The sequence below is a fragment of the Cheilinus undulatus genome, linkage group 4 (genome assembly GCF_018320785.1).
Source record: "Cheilinus undulatus linkage group 4, ASM1832078v1, whole genome shotgun sequence".
In the NCBI taxonomy this organism is placed as follows: Eukaryota; Metazoa; Chordata; class Actinopteri; order Labriformes; family Labridae; genus Cheilinus; species Cheilinus undulatus.
Window position 1 is genome coordinate 41,578,877 of NC_054868.1, and position 27,217 is coordinate 41,606,093.

Here is a 27,217-nt window from a genome sequence, read left to right on the forward strand (position 1 = left end):
TATACACATATTTTTTAATTTTCAAAGGCTACAGTGTGACATCTTGTACTTCCAGTCCTCTTAGCTTAATTCTTTATTATGTAAAAAAGTCAGAATTCAAATTACTTAAGATATAAATGTATCATGCAAAGAGAGCTAGCAGCTTGAAGCCCAGCCCAGAAAATAGATTGGTCATGCCTCTGACATAGCACATACATAGCCCATAGTCAATCATAATTAAGAACTTTCTGGTGGCCACCAAGCGGCAATCTCCCCCCTAGATATGAAGCTCCCTAGCCCCCTAGATATGCTCTTGGCTGTCACCTGGTTTTGCCTCGATAGCCTATATGTAGTTAGTTATTTCCTAATCGTAGTTATTTCTGAAACAAGAGCCCCCCCCCATTCTGCCTCCGTGACATTCATAGTAAAAGGGAACTGTCACAAATGTCTGTAAAAAAAGACAAAAAACAAAAAACAATATGCAAGATAAGGCAATAACACCCACAAATCACATTTATAGTCAAAGTAAATATGTGGAGACAGGACTTGATGGCTTATGAGTCTGTGCCCAATTTAAGCCACCCCAGTCAAGAGAAGTTTGGACACGCCCCTGCCTTTTACTGAGCCTTGACAGTTCATATCATTGGGATCTACCATTCATACATCCATGATTTTTACCGTTTATTTGTACAAAAATATAGGCCAGAACTCTCTCTAAATGTCATGTGATTCAGGAGAAATTAAAAATAGGCTCTTTAGTGCTGTCTGTAAGCGGTTAGTCTCCCACAGCTAGAGGGAGTCAGCGCTTTCTTACAGGCCTCCTTGGCTGCTCGGAGGTCCGTCTTTGCCGACACGTCCTTGTTTGTGCATTTTAATCAGCGATTGGAAAATAACAGGTAGCCTTATCCGTCTGCCTCTCGCACCCAGATACACCCAGGAGGGACGAGGGGAGAAAGAAATCATCATAAACCCCCTTTTGACGCCGGATTTCACCCCTTTCATGCGCGTTATTGTGCGGAGGAAGAAGCCGTGCGCTGGGGTAAAAACAGCCGGGTTGAATCGCAACGTGTTTGTTGAGTGTCACCGCAGTCTGGCTGTGTTTTTGTATGAAGCAGCCTGATTTAATGGGGCTGCCGACAGCCCGTCTCCCCGCCTCTGGACAGATGATCCTCGATTGAATTTAATCCATACAAGACGACTTTTTGGATATGGAATGGTGCATGCCGCTGGGCCAAGTTTTCAGCCTCTGAACAACACCGGAATCATGGACAGTCATCCGCTGTAAGTGTGTGTTTCTCTCTGTGTGCATATGTGTGAGTGTTGACGATTCCCTGTGGCTGCTTTGACTGATGGTGCCGCATTGACAGAGACAGCGGCCAGCCGGCGTGGCTGCTTCGCTGACCGGGGATCCGAGCACTGATTCCCGGGGACTGACACGGAGCCTGCCCGCCGCTGCGGTCGGCCAGCTGGAGCTGGATGTGTGGGGGAATCTGTGGTTATGCTCCATTGTTGTGTTTGGTGGGATAACGGGGGTGTTGTGTTGATGGCAGAGGGGATATAGCTGCTGTATGTGTTAAGTGCTATATTAGCCATGTGTGGGTGTGTTTGTGACAGAAAACAAGGGCCATGTGATGGTAGCATGAACAGAGTAATTACATGGACGTGTTAGAGGCTGCAACATGCAAGAAAGAGGCCTTTTGTGTCTGCTGAGTTCAGGATTTACTATAGATATTTTAGGGTTTTCAGCCTGTTTACAATGATAATTCCTCCTCTAATGGTACACAAGCTTTTTTTACATTTATAATAACATTCATAGGGCAGTACAGCTCAGGTATTTAGGTCAAAATTGAAAATGTACATTAAAAGATGATAAAATTAAATTCCAATTGTAAATTCCAACCATTTTCATACACAATTTTTGCTTCTACTCTCATGTATCATTACATTTATTCACAAAATCTTCCTGAATTTAGCCTGAAAACTGATTACAATAGGGATGTCACAACATGATGTTGAATATTTATAAGATACTGGTTAAAACAAACAATATTGGTGTCTTTTCTGATACAATGGAAGCCAAAGCGAAATATTGGAAAGGCTGTATTTTTTGTTCATAAGTTCCAGAAAATACAGGCATGCTGCACACTGTAAATAGCACTGAACATTGGCAAAATATTTGTTTTTGTGCAATAGAAGGTGCTCTGTTTCTCTCTCTCTAAGGCAGCTTTTGGTTGAGAAAATGACTGATTTTAGGGAAAATTAGGGACACACAATATTCAATTTTTGCTGCAATTTAGTATACTGCTATAACTTAATAATTTTAGCTGATGCCACTATTGATATTTGAGTATGTTTTTTTAGACCTCAACTGGCAAATGTCTGTTTGTCCAGCCTAAAACTCACCAGTCTATTTTACCGTCAATATGCTTGTATTCATAGTAGGGCTGGGAAATTAATCGAAAATTAGATTAAATTGCAACATGGTCTGCTGTTATTTACAAATCCCAGTAGGTGCAATATTTCTTTATCCTGTAATTTGTGGTACTTTTAGATACTCAGTCATTTAAGTACAGTTTGAAAGCGCATGGTTTAAAAATAAAACATGTTTTGACCACTATAGATACATGTCTAAGTAATTAACACCCTCAAACATGTATCTATAGTTCTCAAAATATTTTGTTAATATTATTCCATAGTAAGTTGGCACATTTTTCCCTTACTCTTGGTTTTATACTGCTGATTACTTTGTCCCCTACTGCTGAGCTGTTTAATGACCAAATCTCCCCCAATGGGGATCAATGAAGGTTTATCTCATCTCATCTTTTCTCATCTTATTTTGTTGTTTTTGATGCCACATGTTAGAAAATTATAATTTAATGGTCAATAGTATCTGAAAGTAAACAGATTTCTTATAACAAGCTTAGTCCCTGTTTTCCTTTAAATCAGTGGTTCTCAATTGGTAGGTCGAGTCCCAAAAGTAGGTCACAGAGCTGTTTTAAGTGGGTTGCGAATTTGTGCTTGGAATAAAAAATTGTTGGACAAATATAGCAATGTAAAGAAGTTCTAAGTGGACGAATGTCCCTATATTGCATTTTACTACATTTTGCTGATAACAAGAAAATTTTGGTTGCTTTCTTGAGATATCATCTTAATTGTCTCATCATCTTGTGACGACAAAGATGGTTTTCTTATACTTATATGTTATTGTCTCAAGAATTGACATGTTTTCAATGGGAAAACAGGAATTCTGGATTTTGCTGATATCCGATATGCCAGTATTTCCAAACTCTCTTTACCTGAGATGATACAAATATAAAGACTTCCTTTTAAAATGTAAAACCTTTTAAGTCTGATCTGTGCCAGAGTTTAGTTGCTCCTTTGACTGTGATGATCTATTTTTTAGAAACAAAACATAAAACATGATCAACATTTTATTTGACAAGTAATCTTTTTTTTTTTTGACATTTAGAGATTCAGTAATAAACTGACAGTAATTCTTCTGGATTGCATGTAAAATATTAGGGATTCATGGTTTTACTGGCAAAATGTCCGTATCCACAGATATTAGCCTAAAAAGTAAACTATTAGTATCAGCAATTTAAAGATTTATGTCGATAACCGATATTTGCTCGCAATGCTGGCCTGTATCTGCTGTAAATATCTGCAATATGTACTTACTTGACTAAGTGTATGGAGTTTTATGCAGGACCAAAAGATCTCTGTCAGTTTAGATCTTAGGGGGGGCAAGAGGCGTCGTCTACTCTGAGGCTGCCAAAATTAGATTTAGAAAAACATACATAGTTATACAGTGCCTAAACTTTAGTGTGGGGTTCTCAGGCCTGGAGTTTGTTTCTTTGTTCATCCTCAAGCATTAAAGTGTGTTTTAAGGACTAAAGATTTAGTTCCAAAATACATATTTAGATGTTGATATCATTACTGACCAAAATCTGCTATTGTGCATCCCTATAAATACTCTTTATGTTTAATAGTAACATTAAACACAAACTTCATCTGCCTTTTTGAGAGCTACAGTGTTGTGAAAAAGTATTTGCCCCCTTTCTGATTCCTGAGTTTTTTGCATATTTATCACACTTAAATGTTTCAGATCATCAAAGCAATTTTTATATTTCACAAAGACAACTCAAGTAAATAGAAAATGTAGTGTTTGAATGATTATTTAATTTTTTTTAAGGGGGGGGGGGACCAAACCTATCTCACCCTATGTGAAAAAGTAATTGTCCCTGAACCTAATTGTTGTGCCACCCTTGGCAGCAATAACTGAAATCAAGCGTTTGTGATAACTGGTGATGAGTCTTTCGTTTTGCTGTGGAGGAATTTTGTGTAAACCATTAAACTATCTGAAGTTAGGATGTAAAACTCCAGTTCAATAGCTGAGGTAGGTCTGTTGTTTTGACCTGAAACTCCACAAACTTATTGGTAAATTCTGCTAATATTTACACCTGATATATCGCAGGTAAATATTGACAGAAATGTTAAAATCTGCAGATACAGACAATGAACTTTCTAACCTTATATCCATAAAGTTTGTATACTATCTATTAATAGTAATAATAATAACTTTATTTATAGAGTACTTTTAAAAAAAAGGGTTTACAAAGTGCTTTAACATGGTCAGCAACAAAAACAAAGCAACTAACAAAAGACAGAGACAACAGAACAATGACACCCAGAAACATCAGCAGAACCCAACAGTTCAAGAACCTGAACAGAAAACATGATCAAGATAATACACTAATAACATCAGAACCTAGATGTCACAGATACCAAGTAAACCATGATATCATACACATCATTAGTGTGCAAGCATTGTAAGAGACCATACAAACTAAGACATCTATGATCAGTGGAGCACAGACATCATAGGTACCATAAAAACATAGGAAACCAGGCAACACAGGAACCCAGCTACACAAGTATAGTGCATCCCTAGAAAAAAAATAAATGCATGCATTTCTGAATGATGTTTGTTTATTTTTAATTTTAAGTATTATTGAAGTTCATCTAAATGTACACTGGTTAGTACTGGCCGGTTTGGTTATGGCAATATTCATAACCAATATAATTTTGGACTATATTATAGTTACATTTAAATTATGTCACAGTTGTGTTAAGGGGGACTTTGGACAGAAAAGGCTGAACATTATCATTTTTCATTTTATAGAAGTCAAACATATATTGAGGATAATTATATTTAGATAGTAATGTTTGAGTGATTACCCAGCCCTGCTCAGTGGTCACTTTATAAAGTTGAGACTGATCTGTCATATTGCAGGCTAGGGGCCCCAAAATCCCAAAGTTCACTGTGAGTCCATGACTTTAGGTAATTAGATAGTTACTGATTTGTTTAGGGGCTAAAGTACAAAATGAACAGCTTAAGCAGCATTGACAAAACACTGTTTTAGAACCAAATTCTAGTTTGTGAATATCTGAATATACCTAACTAAAATAGTGTTTATGATTTATAACTGCATTCTTTCAAAAGTAACTAACAAACATTGAAGTGGACAGCTGGTTGTATTGTTTCAGTGCCTGTAGGAGTCCTGGCTGAGTGGGGTCTTTACTTCATGCTAGACTTGAAAAAATAAACTAGAATGGCAAGTGTGCTCTGCACAACTAGCCTAGAGTTAGTCTTTGGGAGAGGTGTTAAATGAACTTTATGGTTCTATAGAGGATTTAGTTTGTAGTTTGTAGTAGTTAAACAGTATTGTGTTATACTGAGACCTGTGTCACTGATTGTGTCATATTTTAACATTTTTTGTTTGTACAAGTGAAAACAAAAAAGTGAATGGGAATATATTTTGTGTGCTTTCACAGCACTGAAAAGCAACATCTCTCCCCTCAATCAATGGCCTAACTCCTCTGAATGGTCTCACGTAATACACTGTCTATAGTTGTCATGGGGACCATTTTATAGAAAGCATTTTATTGTGAATAAAGCAAAGCTTTGCTCAAAACATCAGATAAAAAGCCAAAACCTTGTGTCTGAAGTGTGGTAAGGTCGATGAAAACAACTTTTTTCATGTATTTATTTTCATTATCAGTGTTTGCAGTTCTAATTAATAGGAAATTTCAAATAATGACAGCAACTTTTCTTGCAAACAAGTCCATAAATCCCCTTTAAAGATTATTTTCATTGGTGCACTTGCAGATTGAGCTGCGTTATATTGGACTTTAATACAGCTTATTGATAGCAAACTTGTATTAACACGTTAGATAAAGCAGTGCTTGTATTTTATTTTAAAAAAAAACTGTCCTTTTGTTTCAGTATCAATTAATTCAATTGTTAAAATAAGTCGTACAGTGCATTCAGAAAAGTATTCTGACCCCCTTCGCTATTTTCAATGTTGTTATGTTGTACCCAATAAATCTTGAAAGAAAAAAACATTCTGATAACTGATAAATCGGCTGATTAAATTTTTGAATTATTTTTCAAAGTTAATTGATAAGAAAAAAAACAGCTGCTTTTGATCCCTTGAATATTTTTCAAACATGTTACAAAGATAGAAAGTAAAGGTAGATAACTTTTTAGTATTTTCAAATACTTCAGTTGTCCCAAAAAAGAACAAAATGCTGTAGAAAAATGCAGTAAGCCGCATAAATATTACATACTATTTCACTAGACATTTTGCCTGAAGTAGTCCCACACCTTACTATGTCCAACTTCTTTTGACATCTGTAAATAAGAAAAAATAGTAAGTGGGTGTTGGTTTGAAGAACATCATATTGAGGAGTCTGTGATATTTTGCCTACCACATTCACATGTACCAGAGGGTCAAATTATTAGGAACACCTCTTACAACAACAGTAACACTCCCTATAATCTCAGTAATAAACATGAAGAAGAATGAGTCATCTCTCTGACAGTGATGGCAATTACAAAGTCATACATTTATTGAAGTAGAATTTATGGCAGAGATGTGTCTAATGAAGTGGCCAGTAAGTTTATTTACCTATGATGAATTTATTATTACCTGTAGTTAAAAGGTGAGTTACAAAACTCACTGGGTGAAACACAACTTGAAATGTGCCTCTCTGATGTCCTCTAAACAAGCATTCACAATTCTTTACTCTATCTTTCTGAATTGTGAGGTTATTATGGATCAAACTCTGACCAGATGCGCCAGTCTGAGGTCCTGAGCACTGCTGAACAGGTTTTCATTGAGAATATCTCTGTACTTTGCTCCATTTAGCTTTCCCTCAACCCTGAGCAGTCTCCCAGTCCCTGCTGCTCATAAACACCCCCACAGCATGATGCTGCCACCCCCATGCTTCACTGTTAGGATGGTAGTGGGCAGGCAATGAATGGTGTCTGCTTTCCTCCAGACATAACATTTAGAATTAAGGCCAGACGGTTCAATCCTGGTTTCACCAGACCAGAGAATCTTGTTTGTCACAGTTCGAGAGTCCTCAGGTGTTTTTTTTTTTTTTTTTTTGCAAACTCCAAGTGCAGGCTTCCTTGTAGCCACTCTGCCATAAAGCCTAGATCAGTGGAGGGCTGCCGTGATGGTTGTCCTTCTGGGACTTTGTCCCATCTCCACACAGGATCTCTGGAGCTCAGTCAGAGTAACCACCAGGTTCTTGGTCACCTCTATTTCTTTTTGATAAATTTGCGAACATTTCTAATGTTCTGTTTTCACTTTGCCATTACGGGGTACTGAGTGTAGGTTAATGAGAATAAAAAATGAATTAAACAATTATGGCTTTAGGCTGCAACGTAACAAAATTGAAAAAAGTGAAGGGGGCCCCAAAACTTTGTGAATGCTCTGTATAGAGGAACATCACATCATTGTCATGTTAAATGCCTAATTTTTCTGGCCAACAGGTATACATGCCAACACAGATGAAGAGCCAGTAAATATATTTGAAGAATGCTGTTCTCTCTCAAAATGACAGAAGTACATACTTTATCAGATACAGAGCCACTGCAGGATGAGAGCACTGTATCCATTTTATGGGACTATAGGTAGCAAAACGTGTAAAATATAGTCAAATAACATCTAATATCTGTCCTCTTCTTTGCATGGGTAGACTGAGATTATTTCCAACCACATATAGTTGCTCTCATTTAGCTCACAATGATAATCAAAAAGAAGACATAAATAGTAACAGTATATGCTAACTGCCAACAGTTAAACCAACTCTGTCCTTTGTGAAAAGACCCATCTGTCCATGGTTTAAATGGATGAAAGACAAGCTCTTAAAATAGATGATGATATGAACAAAAAGGTTCTTGTTCTATTGTCTGAAGTCATCGTCCTTTGTGAAAAAATAATTTATCTGTGATGTCCTGTTATACTGTAGGGAATTTCAGCTTTATGAATATATCAGGACTCCTTTTATGTATTAGCACGTACTGTACTTACCTCTCCATTAGTCAGACTGAAGCAGCATTTGTCTGTCTGCCCTCTTGCATTAGAAGTTACTTGATCTAGACATATGTTATAGCAGGGGGTCAACATTTCAATACAGCTTGTACTATCGTGACTCATGATATAATATCTGTATTGCAGGTGTTTTGATAAAATGTCTGTATCAATCAATTGATCAATTTTTGTTTGTGTAGCGTCTATCATAACCAAAGTTATTGCAAGACACTTTGTAAAGAGGGCAGGTCTAGGCCTTTCTCTCTGATGTTGCCCATGTGGAGCTCAGCATCCTCAGCACAAAAACAGCCTCAGCGTCAGCTTGTACCTAAACTCTGTAGAGGCATTTTATATTCTTTACAAAATCAAACAATCGCATAATATATCATTACATCCAATCACAAGCTGTTGTATCATGATGTGGTTGTTAGAATGGGCTATGTTGCGAATTCTCATGTCGTATTTATTTATCATGTCCTTATTTGGTAGAGGATTTCTACAGGAAATTCTTCAACCATTATAAAGCTCTTATAGTTATTGAAAAATAAGGGTTTTTCTAGGATGCAGAATATTGAACTTTTGCCAATATTCTATAAGCTGATTTTTACAAAATATTTTAAGTAAATATCAGTACTGATATTTAGATGTAGTTCAGACCTTAAACACACTATTTGAAATTTGAGGATAAACAAATTAATACATTTTAGTCCTTAAAACACACTTTAAAGTGTAAGGAATGATGGTGACAAAAGAAAAAGACTACAGCTCATGGAGGTCTGTTGGTTCAGCCTACAGCTCCACTAGCTTATTTGTTCATCTGGTCACCATTTACGGCTGATAAAGACATTTACTGTCGTAAATCAAAGGAAATGTTCATATCTGCGAAATGCTTATTAACTTTTTAAGATAATATCTGTCAATCCCAACATCATACCTAAATACCGTGCATTTGGATATTTTGCATATTTTCATCAAAGACTTAAAAAAACATACTTGCTCATTGATTGACTTGAACTTCATGCATTAAAAAGTTAGAAAATCTGTTTTAAAAAAATTGTAAAATTGCATTGTAAACACAGTTATCATACAGATTGCTTTGTTAGTTGAGTGAAGTGCTGCACAATTAATCTTATCCCTGTCAACACTGTGATGACAGGCTGTGCAATTACATAACCGCATGAAAGGCTACAATTATTTTTGAATTTAGTCGTACTTGAAAGGTTTATAAAATGTCTGCAGGAAGGCCTTTAAGTTTAAAACAGTGCCACTATTGCACTTTGTGTAAGTGCCTTTGTTTTCAACAAAAGGTCAAACTAACACAAGTTATTCTGAAAGCAGTACTGTAAAAGCTTGAGGTTTTGTATTTTTTATGTTACTTAATATCTGTATGTCTTGAGTTGAGAAATACAATCTTAAGTACTATTGTTATTATCTGGATTTTCCTTGATACCTAAGAAAGTGGACTCATGATAGCATATATGTTTAATATCATGCAATGACAAGTGGCAATAGGGTCCAATATAGTGGCAATGGCACATTATTACCAAATCATGAAGCACTATTGGTGAACTGTATTTGCGCACTATTTGAGTGTATCTTTTATTCCTATGTTGTATCACATCGTGTTGTATTGCATTGGATATCATATCATGTCATGTCATATTACATCTCATGTCATGCCATGTCATGTCATATCGTACCATAAAATGTCACGTCATCTTATCATGTCATATCATGTCATACCATATTGTTGAATTGCAACACATCTTATTGTATGGTACTGTAATCGATTCTAATTGTACCCTGGTTTCTAGCCCAAATTTACACTAGTATAGTTATTATTATGGCATTGTTGTTAAATCTGAATTCTATCCTTAGTTATTTTGTTGTTATTCTCTCTAAGTTAATGCCAGTATTGGATTTAGTTTGCCTCATGCCTCTGCCTGTGCCTGTACCGTCTCTTCAGGTGCACCAGACTCTGTCCACACACTCTGGACAAAGAAGATGGAGTGGAGAGGCAGGGTCCCGTCACCCTCAACCCTCGGCACATGAGGAAGGCGTTCAAAGTCATGAATGAGCTGCGCAGGTGACACACACTACAGCCCCAGAAGTCTTCTGAGTATAATGCCAGCGTTTTAACTTTAAGTTTTAATCTGTTTTTCGTTCTCTTCAATGTCTGTACAGCCAGAGCTTGTTGTGTGATGTGACCATAGTGGCAGAGGATGTAGAGATCTCTGCTCACAGGGTGGTGCTGGCTGCAGGGAGCCCATATTTCCATGCTATGTTCACTGGTGAGGGCCTTCAGATGTTTACTACATGTTTTATGATTTCCTTAAGTGCTGCACAACGTATTTTTATTTTGCAGCAATATTTATCTGATATGTGTTTCTTTTTTATAGGTGAAATGGCAGAGAGCAGGGCAAAGCGAGTGAGGATAAAGGAGATGGACGGCTGGACTCTGGGCTTGCTGGTGGACTACATCTACACAGCAGAGATACAGGTCACCGAGGAGAATGTGCAGGTGAAATCAACTCACCCACAGAAATAAATGCATGATGTAACATCCAGTAATCCCACGCTGCTTTTAATTTAATACTCTTATATCGAGGCCGAATTCCAAAGGTCTTAATTGCTGTTATTTGTTAGTCTTTGTTAGCCAGTTAACTGCTTTTGCACGTGTTAATCTGGCTACACAAAGGCTATGTCTTTATTAATGACTGTTTTTGCGCACACTCATGAACAATGTTTTGAGTCAGAGGGTTAGGGGATTAAATTTGAAAAATCCATTAATTTGTGTTGGAGATTAATGTTGTATCCAGTTAAATCCAGCTTCATGTCAGCCTCCTTTAAAGCTGTTCTTTAGTAAACAAAAAATACTGCAAATAAAGTGAGATGTATTTATTCCATCTTTGAAAAATATACTTTTTAAAGCAGTGGTGCTTAACAGGCCCAGCTTCAGGACCCACCACAACCTCTTTAATGAGAACCACAACCCAAATACTTAAAAGATTTCAATCCCTCAAATTTGTTCAATGAAAAAAGATCTCAAGAAATGAACATATTATCACAGGAAAAGCAGCTTTGTTAACCCAAGGAAATGAAAGATAATCAAGAAATGCAGTAATTATCTGAGCAAAACAGTAAATGATATGGGGATTAGGCCTTTATTTTAAAGTTTTATAAGGTACCAGGTCATCACATGAAGGAAGCTTTTTATTTTGAGGTAGGTTTTTATAACAAATTATTTGTCTGAGTAGTGATTGTTTATATCTTATGACAAAGCAAATAAAGCACCTACAAAAAAAACAACATTTACAAGACAGTCAGATTGCAGACAGTGGGTATCAAACATCCCCTTTGAGACCACTTCTCTGAGACGCCGCCTCAATCAGAATGGAAATACATGCTAAAACTTTCAAAATAAAATCAGATTAAACTTGTGGTTAGATTTGGGGCTAAGGTAGAGGGTAAGGGTTAGTATACCAAAAGTTAAAAGAAAAACCTGATTGCAAAAATGTTCAATAAAGACGACTTAACAGTCAGTCCAAATGCAGCTAACAAAACTAAGGATAAAGCTAACATAGCTACATTAGCTATATCAGCTACAGTAGCTATAGACAATGTATGTAAGCAACGTTAACATATTATTGTTATCCTTCATTATTTAATCCTGTATTAGACCCCTGATCTTTTTTGTTTTATTCATGAAATGTTGGTTAGTCTGTAATGTTTAACGTAGTTTAAGCAAAAATTAATACACCTACATTAGCTATCTAGATAACGTAGCCTTGAGCCAATGTAGATATGTGGTTAACGTAGTATGATATAAGCTAATGAAACTATGTTAGCTCTGCAAGCTATGTAGGTTACGTAGCTTAATCTAAAGCTATCAAAGCTACATTAGCTACATGGGTATCATAGCTACATAATTAACGCATGGGGTTAAAATTTGCCAGTACTTCCATGACTATGCTAAAGTAAATGAAGCTACGTTATTTACGTATTATTATGCTATGTTTGCTAGAGGTAGACCTGTTTTAGAAGTGGTAATGTGAATAGTGGCTCACTTTAGCTGTGTTAGCACTAGCTAATGCTGACATAGCTAGACTGGCATAAATAGTAACCTCTCCTAAGTAGCTAGCGAACCTGTTTTAGCTTTAGCTAAAGCTTACAAAGCTAAAACAAGCAACCATCTACATAACTAATAAAAAAGAGGGTCTATACATAATTTAACATTGGACCTTTCTTTTGTTTTGTTTATGAAATGTCGCTTTGTCTGTATTGTTTGCGTTTTTTCATGAATGTAACTGCCAGACTGTTTATGAATAAGGTTGAATTAAAAAAAAAAAAAAAACAAAAATCTTCTTCTACTGGCAAATTACGGCCATCCTGTGCTGACAAAGGCTGCATCACACAGTAGTGGTCTGCAAGAGGGGCCATCTGGAATTTGCAGAGAGCAGCCAGACCCCTGTTAAAATGTACTTATCACTGACAAAACTGAATAACACATATGTATGAATGTATGCCCGCTTAAAGGCATTTGAGACTGGGTGTAGAACCACTGCGTGTCAGCTGCATGACAGCATCTGTTTCATTTTGGTGTGCATGTTAACGACTAAGAGCTTTTAGACTGCCTGTGATAATGCATCTCTCATCTCTGATACACGCAATTCACCTGCCAAAAATCTTTAGATTCTAAGGCTAGCCTGTTTTTAAAGAGAGCCACACATGTATTATAGGGAGGCACGATTTTATTGGCATGATATTGGATCAGCCGATAGCAGCTGCTGAAAAGGGCTCGATCGGGTTCCAACCATCCAGTTGAGAATCGCTGCTGTAAAACCCAGAATTGTGTATTAAGTCAGGCTTTCAATTAAAAAAAGTGCTTTTCCTGCATAAATATTTTCTGTATAAAAGTGTTTTAAAGCCAAAGATGGTGATGTGCTCTGCAGCCATTTTTTTTTTTAAAATCTCATTGCTATATTTTCTTTGCATTCTGGCCACAATCAGTAAAAAAAATACTCTGAAAAAAGGGAAAAATATCTGATAACTCTGGCTCCACTAGGTCTGTAATCATCTAATTATATCATGTAGCTGAAATGATATAATTGTATGGTTTACCTGCCTATCTACCTCATACCTCTGTGAGCATAAGCCAACAGTCACTGCACATGGCTGTCTTCTTTAAGCTCAAGCTAGCTACTGACTCATTAATTAAGGAAAAAGATTACACACATTTGATAATTAAATGCTTTACAAACAGTCCTGAAAGGCTGAAAGTTCTTCAGCAGACCTCACAGTCTATACAGCAAACTATCTTCTCTAACACCCTTTATTTAAAGAAAATTCCCTTAACTTTTAAAGCTTTTAAAGAATCATCACAAAGAGCAAAACGGATGAATCACTCTCCCCTAGGACTTTCAGACATGCAATAAATGCAGTTGGACAGAATAGATTCAGCAAAAATCAGAACAAATTGAAATTATTAAGCACATTGCCTAATACAGATACAGGCTGCATGGTGGTGCAGTGGTTACTGCTATTGCCTCTCCCTGTGCATGCGTGGTGTCCTACTGTGTCCAGAAACATGCTTGTACATGCAAATTGGTGACTCTAAATTGCCCATAGGTGTGAGTGCAAGCATAGCTCTATAATGTTGTCTTTAAACCATTTCTGTGTAGCTTTCGCTGTATGCTTCTGGTCATTGTCTTGCTGGAAATTAAATCTTCTCCCAAGCCGTAGTTCTCTTATAGACTGAATAAGATTGTTCTCCAGGATTTTCCTATCAATTTTCCATATTTGTTATCTACTTTACCTTCACAAGCCTTCCAGGGCTGGCTGCTGGGAAGCATCCCCACAGCATGATACTGCCAACACTGTGCTTCACAGTGGAGATGGTGTGTTTGTGGTGACGTGCAGGCTTTGGTTCCTGCTAAACATAGTGTCTTGTCTGATGGGCAAAAAGCACCATTTAGGTCCCATCAGACCAGAAAACTTTTTTTCCACTTGACCATGGAGTCTCCCACATGCCTTTTGGCAAACTGTAATCGAGATTTAATCTGAGTTTTCTCCAACCGTGGGTTTCTCTTTGTGACTCTTCCGTAAACCTTTGAGGCAACAGCTGTTGTATGCAGAGTCTCTCCCATCTCAGCTGCTGAAGCTTGTAACTCCTTTAGAGTAGTCATAGGTGTCTTGGTGGCCTTCCTCACTAGTCTCCTTCTTGTATGGTCACTCAATTTGTGAGGATGGCCTGATCTAGGCAGATTTACACATATTCCATATTCATTCCCTTTCTTGATGATGGATTTAACTGAATTCATGGGGATGTTCAGTACCTTGTAAATGTTTTTGTATCCATCCCCTGACTTCTATCTATCAACAGCCTTTTCTCTGAGTTGCTTGGAGTGTTCTTTTGTCTTAATGGTGTAATGGTAGCCAGGAACACTGACTGACCAGTGTTCTGACCTTCCTGACACAGGTGTCTTTACACTACAATCACTATAGATACATTCACTGCACTCAGGTAATCCCCATTTCACTAATTGTGAGACTTAAGAGCACCAGTTGGTTGCATCTCTCTAGAATTAGGCCAGTCACTTAAAAGGGGGGGAATATTTATGCAATCACTTATTTTATGTTGTATATTTTATGTATCAACATTATTTAGTAGAATTCTGTTTTCAACCTGACACTAAAGAGGTTATTTGTTACATTTACTTCACTTGAATTTTCCCAATGCCTTGGTACAAAACAAAGACAGATGAATAGACTGATTGTCTGTCTGTCCCAAAAGTGACAGATTTCTCCTAAACAAAGCACAAAGAACAAGTAAAACTTGCATAATTACACACCTATTTAAAATACAAAGAACAGGCATTAAAAGGGGACTGTTAGAAGAAACTACTGCTAATAACAAGTGTTGTGTTATTCTGATTAAGAAATGTTGGTCACATGCTGAGGAGCCTTAAGCTTATTTTTAAATTCTTGCCTTTTTCCACACAACTTAAGTCCTTTAAATAGACGATGAAATTCTTATTACAAATATTTCAAATAGTTCAGACACACAGACCCTGTCCTGTAATCCACACAAAATGTACTTTATTGAATGAGCCTCCCTGCAGCAGTAGCCTAAGTTGATCAATTATTAAAAACAGATCATTTGGTGTTATTGAACCAGTTATCAGCTTACATAAAGATGTTGCCGCTGCATCAGACCAAGCTGTGGTCATTTGAATGTAATGTATCTGCCTTATAAGGAACCAAAGCCACCACTTCATGCCGCATGCACTATTTGTGTTTGACAGGCGTTGCTTCCTGCAGCCGGTCTCCTCCAGCTGAACGAGGTGAAAAAAGCGTGTTGTGAGTTTCTGAGCTCTCAGCTTCATCCGTCCAACTGTCTGGGAATACGAGCGTTTGCTGACCTGCATGCCTGCTCTCAGCTGCTCACACAGGCCAACAGCTACGCAGGTCAGTGATTGTGTTGATGTACTAAAATGAGATCTGAAGAGAGGGTGGATGAGACAGAATGAGAACAGATTCACTAAAAAGGAATAATGAGATTTGCATTTGAGGGGAAAAAAATGTGGATTCTCTGCAGTCACATAGTGTTTCTTTTTATTGTAGAACAACATTTCACAGAGGTGGTAGGGAGTGAAGAGTTCCTCAATCTGGGAATGGAGCAGGTGTCCAGCCTGATCGCTAGTGACAAGCTCACCATCCCCACCGAGGAGAAGGTAAACACACAAACACTCTCAGTACACTCAGGTAAGACAAAAAGATGCAGCTGTGGTACTGAAAGTGTGGGCTTTGTGTTTAAGATTATTTATTGATTCATTTATTAGAGAGATTGGACAAAATGTATGAAAAATCAGGGGGCATTCATACTTTCCTAATCAAATTTAAAATGTGTGACCTAAAAGACAGTTCTTTAACTACCTATATACTCAAATACTTGAATTGCTGGACATATTTGGTTGACAAGAAGGGATGCATTAAGATCAGACTGTGACTGAGAAAAATCTTGACTGTGTCAGGATGCTGATTAATATAATACTGTATCGTCCACATGAAGATGATATTTACAGCAGTGTTAATTTTGTCAACTAAAACTAACAGTGAATTCCTTTTCTACCCCTTAGCCCTTATCTTAGCCAGACCCCTTAGTTTTGCACGTTCACCTCAGGTGAAGGGGTGTCCCAGTTCTCTTTTGAATCAAGGGCTAGGGCTAAGGGCTACAAGTCCTTGAAACAAAGATTTTGCAGGAACACACTTGAAACCAAGGGGTATGATGAATTCCTCTCCATGCACTGTGTACAATTGCAAAATGGCACATTGGACTATGAAATTGGCGCAAAAGTGTAAAAATATTTTTGGCATTATGATTATAGAAAACACAACAGTTGTGTTTTCTCATATATTCAATCTTTAGCCACTGGAGATGGGAGTTTATTGTATTTTTGGTATGTACACTTCCATGTTAATTTCGGTGACTAAAACTATGACTAAAAATGTTTGGCGACAGCCTTTTTTCATGACAAAAACTAGACTAAGTCTAAGAAAAATAGATCTGTGTTGTCTAAAACTGACTAAAACTAAGTTTAGTTTTCGTCAAGATGACTAAAACTGGACTAAAATGTAATGTAGAGGGACCATAGGTTTGGCGGGGTGCATAGTACACACTACCATGATTTGGTACCAGATTTAGGCAAGAAAATAGAAGCTTGGACTAAAAGACTAAAATGTGAGGACTTTTTATGGATTAAAACCAGACTAAAATGTTTTCAGTTTTTGTTGACTAAAACTAAAAAGGATTGAAATGACTAAAGTGTGACTGAAACTAAAATGCATTTCACTGAAACACTAAAACTAAGACTAAAATTAAAAATAGCTGCCAAAATGAACACTGGTACACTTGTAAACCAGGGCTATTGACTGTATAAATAAATGGAGAAGATCAACACAGAAATCCATAGTATGAATGAGATGGTCAAAGCTTTATTGTCACCTCTGTTGACGCACGGTTTATCAGCAATGTTTGATGATGAACAGCAATCAAGTGGCATCTCGTTTCTTAAAGGAAGCTTTTCACCCCCATAAAGGTCCACAGATTGATCCAAATTTACTCTTAAAAGAAACAAGCAGCAGTCATGACTCAGAAGTACGCAACTTTAAATGTAGGTGAAGCAGCATTTCACAATAAAGCGCCCAGGGCATTTTGGCTGGTTATTCAATAAGATATGCAAAGTGTTTTTAACAGAAACTGAATTTGACAGAAGTTTAAGACTCTGATAATCATTTTTTAAACAAATGTCCACATTGAAAATTGATAAAAAAGTTGCTGCTGATAAGTAAGTATTAACAGACACGTGTCCTGCTCTGTTTGTTTTGTTTAGGTCTTTGAGGCAGTGATAGCCTGGGTGAACCATGACAAAGACGTCCGACAGGAACACTTGGCTCACCTGATGGAACATGTTCGTCTACCGCTTCTCTCCAGAGAATACCTGGTGCAGGTATGAGGCTCTGCATGTTTTTGTTTTGTGCTGACCAAAACACAATTATGCTGAGACCATCTGTTAAAATCTCTGCAGCAGAAGAAGTGCTCTTTACTGTGGTTCCAGTCTTGATCTAAAATCCAGGTAGAATATAAACTCTTTGTCGGTGTTTACCCTCACTCAGCCCGGCAACATGTCGCTACGGATCTGATTTTCTGAAGATGTTGTTTGACTAGTTTCTTTTCTTTTTTCCTCTGGGAACATTACGTCTCCTACACAGCAATGCCAAGTAAAGTTGACTGTAACTTCTCACTAATGTGAAATCCAAGATTAGCCATAAGTCAGTCATAGTTCTGGGGTCCATATCTCTCCTCTCTCCCATTGGTTTTAGTTTGTTTATAATCGTTTTTGACAACAAAGGTTTACCGAATGACATACACCTGGCTCATGTGATATAGGATTTAAATAGGCATTTTTAGCTTAAGTACTTGATGATTATAGGTGCAGAATGTACACTTTAAGGAACTAATATCCTCGCTAAGCCAAGAGTTGTCAATTTTTCCACTGCAGTTAGGATTTCGTTAATCAGCCCCTGACTTTCAACAAAGTGGTAAAGATTTTTACACAGCTTGACATGTTACACCCATGCCTTTTATTTTATGGCTTTCATGACTGGATTTGTCATCACGACTTGATGTGCATCATAAAGGCACATTTTTATGGTACGCATATTTTTGAAATAAATTAGGTATTTTGCCACGTAAATTTATGTTACAAGGAGTTTGCTCTTGTTCGGTGGAACTAGTGATAATTATCAAAGAAAAATAAAACGTGTTTTGGTCTTTGTGGTGTAATATTCAGGTGTTAAAAAATAAGGGATAATGCATTGAAACGCATGTTTAAGTATTATGCCCCCCCAAAGCAAACCTGAAATGGCATTTTAAACTTATGTCTGTGCATAAGATCACAAAAAGATGTGTACAATGCCTCTGTTACATTGCTGCTTGTAACTGAGTTTGTATGTTGAGTTGTCTGAACTACTGATTGAAACACCCCATTTCCTAATATGGCTACTTCATAATAAAAACTTTCATACAACACAACTACTGGGGGTTTTGTTTTAAAACACTTGTCGGAAATATAATGTTATCATAGAATAAAAAGAGCCTTAGCAGAGCAACAAATATTGTTGAGTAAAGCAAATTTACAGTATTTAAGCTCGTTTGACCACTGTCAGAGCCATAGCCCGCTTCTTTGAATCATCTTTGATTTAAGACATTAGATGAAATACACCTTTAATCAATCGTTTAAGCCATTTTAATGGAGATGCAACTTGCTTCTGTTCTGGGCTAAAGACATACTGAGTCAATCCATTCCAGCACAGCACCTGTGTCATAGCCCCAGACAGACTGTTCGAGACCCTCTGCAAAGCCTGAGTGCTGTGCTGCAGTTTAATTTCATTGTAAACACTGGAGCTCACTCTGACATGAGGGGGAGGTGATGTTGTTTGGTTAGTGACTCGCCTGGCTCTGCTCTTAAACAGCAAAACATGCAGAACAACGGGGCTCAATATGAAATGTTGTCTGTCACAGATCACCTTACTACTTTTATTTACCCACCAGTGTGGCTGGCAAGTTGAGCTATCAGTGGCATTGATTTTGCCCTGTGTGTGCAGTGCAACCAAACCTGTGTGTTTGAACTGGTGATGACAGTACTGCTAAAAATATTGTATGTCAGAGGAATACCAGTGGCTGTAATGGTACTCCTTTACTTAAAACAATGGTCCATTCATGATTCCAAAATAGACATAAAGTGGATGAATTCACATTAGACTCATTGTAACACTTGCATGCACAGATGCTGACACGGTTAAAACTGCTTCCATTTCACACAACTTATTGTAATCGCCTAGAGCTTGGCCTTAAGCACAGCTTAAACCAAGGCTCTACCCCCTTTTCTGTGTCAAAATTACGTGTGTAAACATAGAACCTTGTGTTGCCATGTAATTAAAACAAAACAATTAAAACATGCACTTGACTTCTACAAAGTGAGCAAGGCTTAACAGGATCCAGCAAGGGGAATATGGTTAGTGGACAGAGATTATGTTAATTTGTATGTGGGCCAAAGTTTAGCAGTCTAAATATAAGCCTCTTCTAAGGGAAATCATGATGCATTCAACACTAAGTCCACAATGCCTGTGGACTGAAAGTAGGGCATTAAAGGATAAACTCATCAGCACAACAAAAACTCATGATTTTAGAGAGATATTATGATATATATATATTGTTAAGATTCATTTTGGGCTTTTTTTGTGCTTTTATTGATAGAGGAGGACAGTGGATGGAGATGGAAACAGGGATGAGAGAGTGGGGGGCGACATGCAGGAAAGGGCCACAGGCTGGACTCAAACCCAGGCCGCCCGTGTACATGAAGTGCAACTTTAAACCACTGGGCCATCTGCACCCCATATTATGATAATTTGTTTGATAAAAATTACATTATGTAGGGAAACACCCATGCATCGAGTAACATCAGTATCCACCATTACTGACATTGTTGATAAAAAGCCATTAAGAATATATTGGCATTGTATGAGTCTTACACCAAAAAAACATTCAAAAACATTAATATTAGCCCTAATTTCTACAATTGGCACATCTCTAGTGTTTTCACTTCTCAGTTTTTTGTGTCTCAGGTACTCCATGATGTTACACTGTTGCTTTGTTGATCATCCAGTCTATTGAACTGCTCTTCTCTCACTGTTGTGTTGTCAGCGGGTGGAGGAGGAGTCTCTGATTAAGAACAGCAGTGCATGTAAAGATTACCTGATCGAGGCCATGAAGTATCACCTGCTGCCAGCTGACCAGAGGGCTCTGATGAAAACTGCACGCACGCGCATGAGAACTCCAGCCTGCTGTCCTAAGGTATTAGCACCACATGCACCAAACTGTAGAAACTATCCATCTAGTTTTGACAATACAACATGATGGTTGTAAGATGATTCCACAATAATTCTCTTCTGTTGATGTTTTGTTCAGGTGATGGTGGTGGTTGGAGGCCAGGCTCCAAAGGCGATCCGCAGTGTGGAGTGTTTTGACTTTGAAGAGCAACGATGGTACCAGGTGGCTGAGCTCCCAACCAGGAGGTGCAGAGCAGGTAGAAATAACATAAAAATAAACCACAGCACATTAAGGAGGCAAGACCCTTGAAAGCTAAACTATAGTCAGTGAAAGACTTCAGATCGTCTTGATTATGTCTATATGTCTGAAAAGCATTGGTTGCTGCTTGTGATTTGCTGATTAGATATTTGTGTTTGAAGAAGTGTACCTAATATAGTGATTGGTGAGCGTGTTTGTGTTTCCTGTAGGCGTGGTGTACGTAGGTGGCTGTGTGTATGCAGTTGGTGGTTTCAACGGTTCTCTGCGAGTGCGAACGGTCGACTGCTATGACCCGATGATGGACCGCTGGACGAGCGTGAGCAGCATGCAGGACCGCCGATCCACACTTGGGGCAGCTGTGCTCAACGGGCTACTGTACGCAGTGGGGGGCTTTGACGGCAGCACAGGTGCAGCAAAATGTTTATTGATAGCTATGCAGACACTTAAATCCCTACAGGCTTTAAACGTAACAGAAATAATGAGACGTGTTTATGGTCTTGATGTTTTGTAAGCATGCTCTGTGTGTGTTTGCAGGTCTGTCCACGGTGGAAGCATACAACACTAAAACAGACGAGTGGTTCCATGTGCTACCCATGAGTACCAGACGAAGCAGTGTAGGAGTGGGTGTTGTTAATGGTGAATATATTTTCACTCTGGTTTAACTGTCAGCATTTACAAATGGTTAAAGAGTCAATATATCAGCACAAAACCATTAAATGAGGCAAACACAGATCCAGCAGGGAATACAGTTGTTTCAAAGTGCATTTTCGTTTTTTTTTTTTTGTTTTGTTTTTTGTTTTTTTATTAGAGGCTATCACAGGCAATGAAGCAGCAATTGAAAGAGACAACAACTAGGTTTGAACCTCCAGTGAATAGTTATCTCATTTTCTGCATTAAAATGATTATAAGGCAGAAAAAACTGCACAAACAGTCAAAATATGTCATAACAAAGAATACCTTGTGGGTGCGGGTTTTTTTTTTCAGAGAAGTGTAGAAAAGGTGCTAAAGGGGATAGAGAGATAAAAGAATAACAGCGTATGAAAATTCGTGTTGATTACAACTTAGTGTTTTGCTTTGAATTGCATGAAAATTATAACTTATCTGGACTTAAACTTCTGTTAAATTTAACACTTGTTAAACCCCGACCTTCTTGATTATTGCTACTAGGGTGGACCAAATTTCCTCTCATTTGGCTGAAAATACCCTGTGATTTGACTAAAGTCAGGCATACGCGGTGAATTTCATCTGATTCAGACTCATATCTTGAGTCACATGACAAACTTGGAAGTCGGGCTTACTTTCAGCGTAATAGGTGTTTGTCATGCAGCGTACAAAGGGACATGACAGCCTGACCAGTGGCTTCCGACTGGTTGGATGGATTTCAGGCATGTTTGATGAGGAGAAATGCCTTTTCCTCCAACTGTAAAGAGGGGAAAAAGGCTGGAAAGTCCTACGGACCTTAAGCTGACACAGAATATTTGTTGTCATGTAGCTGCTAGTTGTGTTTGCTGTAGGTCCTGTCAGTGTGTGTGTGAGAGATCGCAGGAGTGGTTTTGTCGCTATTTGAAGCAGAGAAATGAGACAGTAGGTCTGACTTTTACCTCAATTTATGAGACTTTTCAAAACACTTAGGTTGTGCACGACCATCGGACCATACAATGTAAGCACATAAAGGCCGTCTCAGACTGCATGATTTGTTCGTTCATGACAGTGCCATGTCACACTGTGCAACCTAAATCTTGTCTTATCTTGGCTGACAGCCTGGGCACACTACAAGTGTTACCCTGACCGCTCATTGTAAGTTGACGTCACTACTGTCTCTGTGACTGTGTGTGAGTTCACAGGTTCATCAGGGAGGGTGTCAAAAAGTGTCAATCATAGTTGCAACAGAAGCGTTCGATGTGATTTAAATGGTCTTTTGCTCTGAAAAGAAGAAAAACAACAAGCAAGAAACGACTATGACTCTTTCTGATGTATCAAGAGGAGGACAATAAAAAGAGGAGGCTGGGGTGGAGGAGGTTAAGCTTTGCCTGCAGCATGGTGCATTAGCATTACTGCAAGCAGGAGCTAGTGAGAAATGTGTCATTTAACTACACTGCTGTGTAGTTAAATGACTACTGTGTCCTGCATGAACTAACTCCAAGCTTAATTTCCTGCAATACTGTATTGTGCTTTATTATGTTTGTGTTATGTTTGGGCCACCTGTATCTCTTTCTTAGTTATGAATTGAATGATTCCTTGTGTGTTTCTCAGGGATCCTGTATGCAGTAGGAGGTTATGATGGTGCTACTAGGCAGTGTTTGAGCACAGTAGAAGCTTACAACCCTAAAAGTAATACATGGAGTTACATCGCAGAGATGGGCACAAGACGCAGCGGAGCAGGTCAGTGTGTTTTCATTAAAAAAAGAAAAAGAACTTTCTTACTTATTAACCACCTCTAGATTTAGTCTAAGATATTTAAAAACTTTTTTCACCCTGTGTTTAATGTCTCCCTCAGGTGTCGGTGTGCTAAAAGGTTTACTGTACGCTGTCGGGGGTCACGATGGTCCACTGGTGAGAAAAAGTTGTGAAGTTTATGATCCAGCCTCTAACAGCTGGCGACAGGTAGCTGACATGAACATGTGTCGACGTAACGCAGGTAAGGTAGACGATCTATCAGACTGATGTCGAGCTTTGAGATGCTACTAGTCTGCAAGTATTCATTCTGTGTGTTTGCAGGTGTGTGTGCTGTAAATAACTTTCTCTACGTGGTGGGAGGAGATGATGGCAGCTGCAATCTGGCTTCTGTGGAGTTCTATAACCCGAACACGGACAAGTGGACACTACTGCCCACCTGTATGAGCACAGGGCGCAGTTATGCAGGTGTGTAGGCAACAAATGAACAGAGGATAGAAACACTTCACTGCTAAATGAACATCCACGCTGTTTTGGAAAAAGATTGAACCTTTGAAGTTTTTGCCTAAATTTTTGATTTTTTAATCAGCCTTTAGTTAAATGGCATCACTATTATGTTATGAATTCTATTTAATTCAGCAGTCCCTATCTTTATTGCAGTGGAAATTATAATGCAAAAATATAATGCAAAATAACAGTAAACGCCATCCACTTTACTATCTGTACACTAAGAAATATTGCCTCAAGTCCCATATAATGCAGTAGACATGAGGAGCATTATGTGCAGGAACTGCTTTTACAGGTCTTACCACCATTCTATATATATATATATATATATATATATATATATATATATATATTTTTTTTTTTTTTTTTTTTTTTTTTTTTGATTTATTTTTTGGCATTTTTGTGCCTTTATTAGATAGAGGAGGACAGTGGATAGAGTCGGAAACAGGTTCAAGAATGGGGGAGAGACATGTGGTGAAGGGCCTCAGGCCAGATTCGAACCCGGGCCGTCCCAACCATGGGGAGCGCCTTTAACCACTAGTTCACCTGCTCCCCCATTCTATATTTTTTTATACCTCTACACCAGTGATAGCCAGGGTTGGAAGCACTGTGTTTTGGGGTTATCTATCTTCCCATTCCTGCCTTTCTTGTGAGCCAAATATCTCAAGAACACTATGAAGGGGCGCTGGTTTAGCTCAGTTGGAAGAGCAGGTGTCTGCTGTACAGTTTTGCCATAGTTTAGCTCAGTGGTTCTCAAATGGTGGGACGAGGCACACGGGTGTGCCTTGAGGTAAGTCTCTGTGTGCCTTGGGAATTTGTACAACCATGTGTGATTACTTTAACTATACAACAGCGTAAGAAACTTTTAAATGTGTTTACACTGGTGTACATTTTCTGATGATAATATCAGTGTACAGGTCCATTTGGAGTGGTTAAGTACTAGCTTTCCTCTGTTCCCATTCATTCCTAATGGCTTTGCCCACCTTCCTGACCTCCCAAGTAGCATTCAGGAACATGTGACTGCAGACAACCTATACAACTATTTCTGTTTTTAAGCAATAACATCAACTATCCTTCATCCATCAACTAGGCTTTTTCATTACTTTTGAAGACACCTGGTTTGTGTAAAGAGGTAACAGCAATGCAGTATTCTCATTTCTTTTTTTTCCTCACCACAGGTGTGACAATAATTGACAAGCCCTTATGACTGCTCTGAGCACCTGCAGCCTAATCTGAGCAGAGTGTGTTCTCCTGCTGAATACTGATCTTGGATCTGTCTATGATGCCAATGCTTCACTGTTGGGCAGCATTAGCGCAGGCACTGACGAAGATGAAGAAAAATGACAAGATTGTTGTTGCAGAGGATAAGGATGAAGATTTTTGCACTTAAACCTGCACAGAAGGAGGGTGTAATGAACAGAGGATGGGGGAGGTTGAACCCGCATTTGAATGCCCTCTTGGCAGGACTGCCACAGCGACTGTACCACTGCAGTGTCATTGAAAACGCTACTGATATGAAGCTACTTTAACTGCAAAGTTACTTTAACTTTAGTAATGTTAACATGAACCAGCGAGGAGGAGAGGAGAGGAAGACAGAGAACGACCACTTGGGACTAAAAATCTTTGTTTCTCCTTCGTTTTTATCCTGAAATGTGTCTGAGGTTGAGTGTGCGTGTTTGTGTGTGCGCTTGCATTTAAAGGTGCTCCTTTGCTTGCACATGTGAGCATGTGTGTTTGTGTGCATCTGAGTTTCTCTGTGGTGGTTTGACGCCGCATGAATGCACTCCGTCTGACCTCTGATCTTTTACAGTGTTGCAGTGTGCCTGAATGTCGAAGTACAACCCTGTTTTTCTTCTTCTCCTGTGTTACACCTCAAGTACTGTTAGTGGACAGAGCACAGCTGTTCTCGGATCAAAGAAATCCATTTGAGGACTGATGGTTCATCCGGTTGTGTTAGCCGGCATGAACGTCAAACTTTCTGAGAGGAAGTTGAAGACATGTACATTTCTCCCCAAAAAAGCTACTTTTACTGGAATAAAAGTCGTCTAGGAAAGGAGAATAATTGTTCATGTTGCCAAAAACAGTGACAGACGGAGGGAGAAGCTGTTTGAGCTGCAAACAGGTGGATGTATCAGTCATCTTTGCCGTGGTTGTAACCCCTAACGACAGCCTGAACTCTCTGCATGGTCCTCGTTTCTCTCCTCTCCTTTTGGTGTAGCAACCTTATTAACTACTGCACACCCTGACGTACTATGAATGTGCCAATTTTAATATGTCTCTTTTTTCTGTCTCTCTTCTTTACTACTTTACTAATCTGTTCTCTCTCTTTCTGGAAAGTGACCAAACCTGCTCTTGTGTTTCTTTTTCTTCAGTCTCTTTCTCTTTCCTCTCCTCCTATAACGAGAAAAAAACCTGCTATAATAGTATCTGGTATTGATGTTTCTTGTCAGTGTATTGAGGAATGTCATGTAGGCTAATGACTTTGCAAATGTTTCATTACTTGTTTTATATTATCATTAATAAATATGCTTCTTGTATTTAAAGCTGTGAAATGATATAATCTGTTTTTAAAACTTTGCCAAATCAGTAAAACATTGAAATGGAAAAACACGTTGTGTGAGTTTTTTGTAGTCGTAATGTGATGGATTGTTTTGCATTTTCAAAATAATTTCCAGTGTTTGGTTTTTATACTTTTAATACTAGGGATGCACGATATTGGATTTTTGCCGATATCCGTTATGCTGATATTTTCACATTAATTTTTGTCATACCAATACTAATACCAATGTACAATGCCTTCAAAAAGTATTTACCCCCTTAAATGTTTTACCCTTTTATTGGTTTTATAAATCAATCATGGCTAATATAATTTGACTTTTTTGACAAAAAAATCCAAAAACCTCTTTTAAAGTGAAAACAGATTTCTGCAAAGTTATGTAGATTAAAAATGTAATGTAAAATAAATGACTGCATAGATATTCACCCCCTTCAATTCAGTATTTACTAGCTGCATCTTTGGCTGCAATCCCAGCACTGAATCTGTGTGGATAGGTCTTCATCAGGCTTGCACATCTGGACACTGCAATTTTACTCCATTCGTCTTTGCAAAACTGCTCAAGCACTGTCAGGTTGCTCAGGGATCTGGCGTGAACAGCCCTTTTTAAGTCCAGCCACAAATTCTCAGAGTCTCTCCCATCTCAGCTGCTGAAGTTTGTAACTCCTTCAGAGTAGTCATAGGGGTCTTGGTGACCTCTCTCACCAGTCTCCTCCTTGCACGGTCACTCGGTTTGTAAGGGTGGCCTGA

General features: G+C 38.3%; 1 protein-coding gene across 1 annotated transcript; it reads left to right on the plus strand.

Moving 5' to 3' along the window:
- The first annotated feature begins 863 nt into the window (after positions 1-863).
- Positions 864-26,492, plus strand: klhl2 (kelch-like family member 2). Its single transcript, XM_041784216.1, has 15 exons — positions 864-1,260; positions 10,330-10,449; positions 10,548-10,654; positions 10,763-10,884; positions 15,668-15,830; positions 15,987-16,096; positions 17,756-17,872; positions 20,629-20,778; positions 20,893-21,010; positions 21,222-21,419; positions 21,547-21,648; positions 23,266-23,394; positions 23,510-23,650; positions 23,731-23,874; positions 25,092-26,492. The coding sequence occupies exons 1-15, from the start codon at positions 1,193-1,195 to the stop codon at positions 25,118-25,120; spliced, it is 1,818 nt and encodes a 605-aa protein (XP_041640150.1). The 5' UTR covers positions 864-1,192; the 3' UTR covers positions 25,121-26,492.
- The last annotated feature ends 725 nt before the right edge of the window (positions 26,493-27,217 follow it).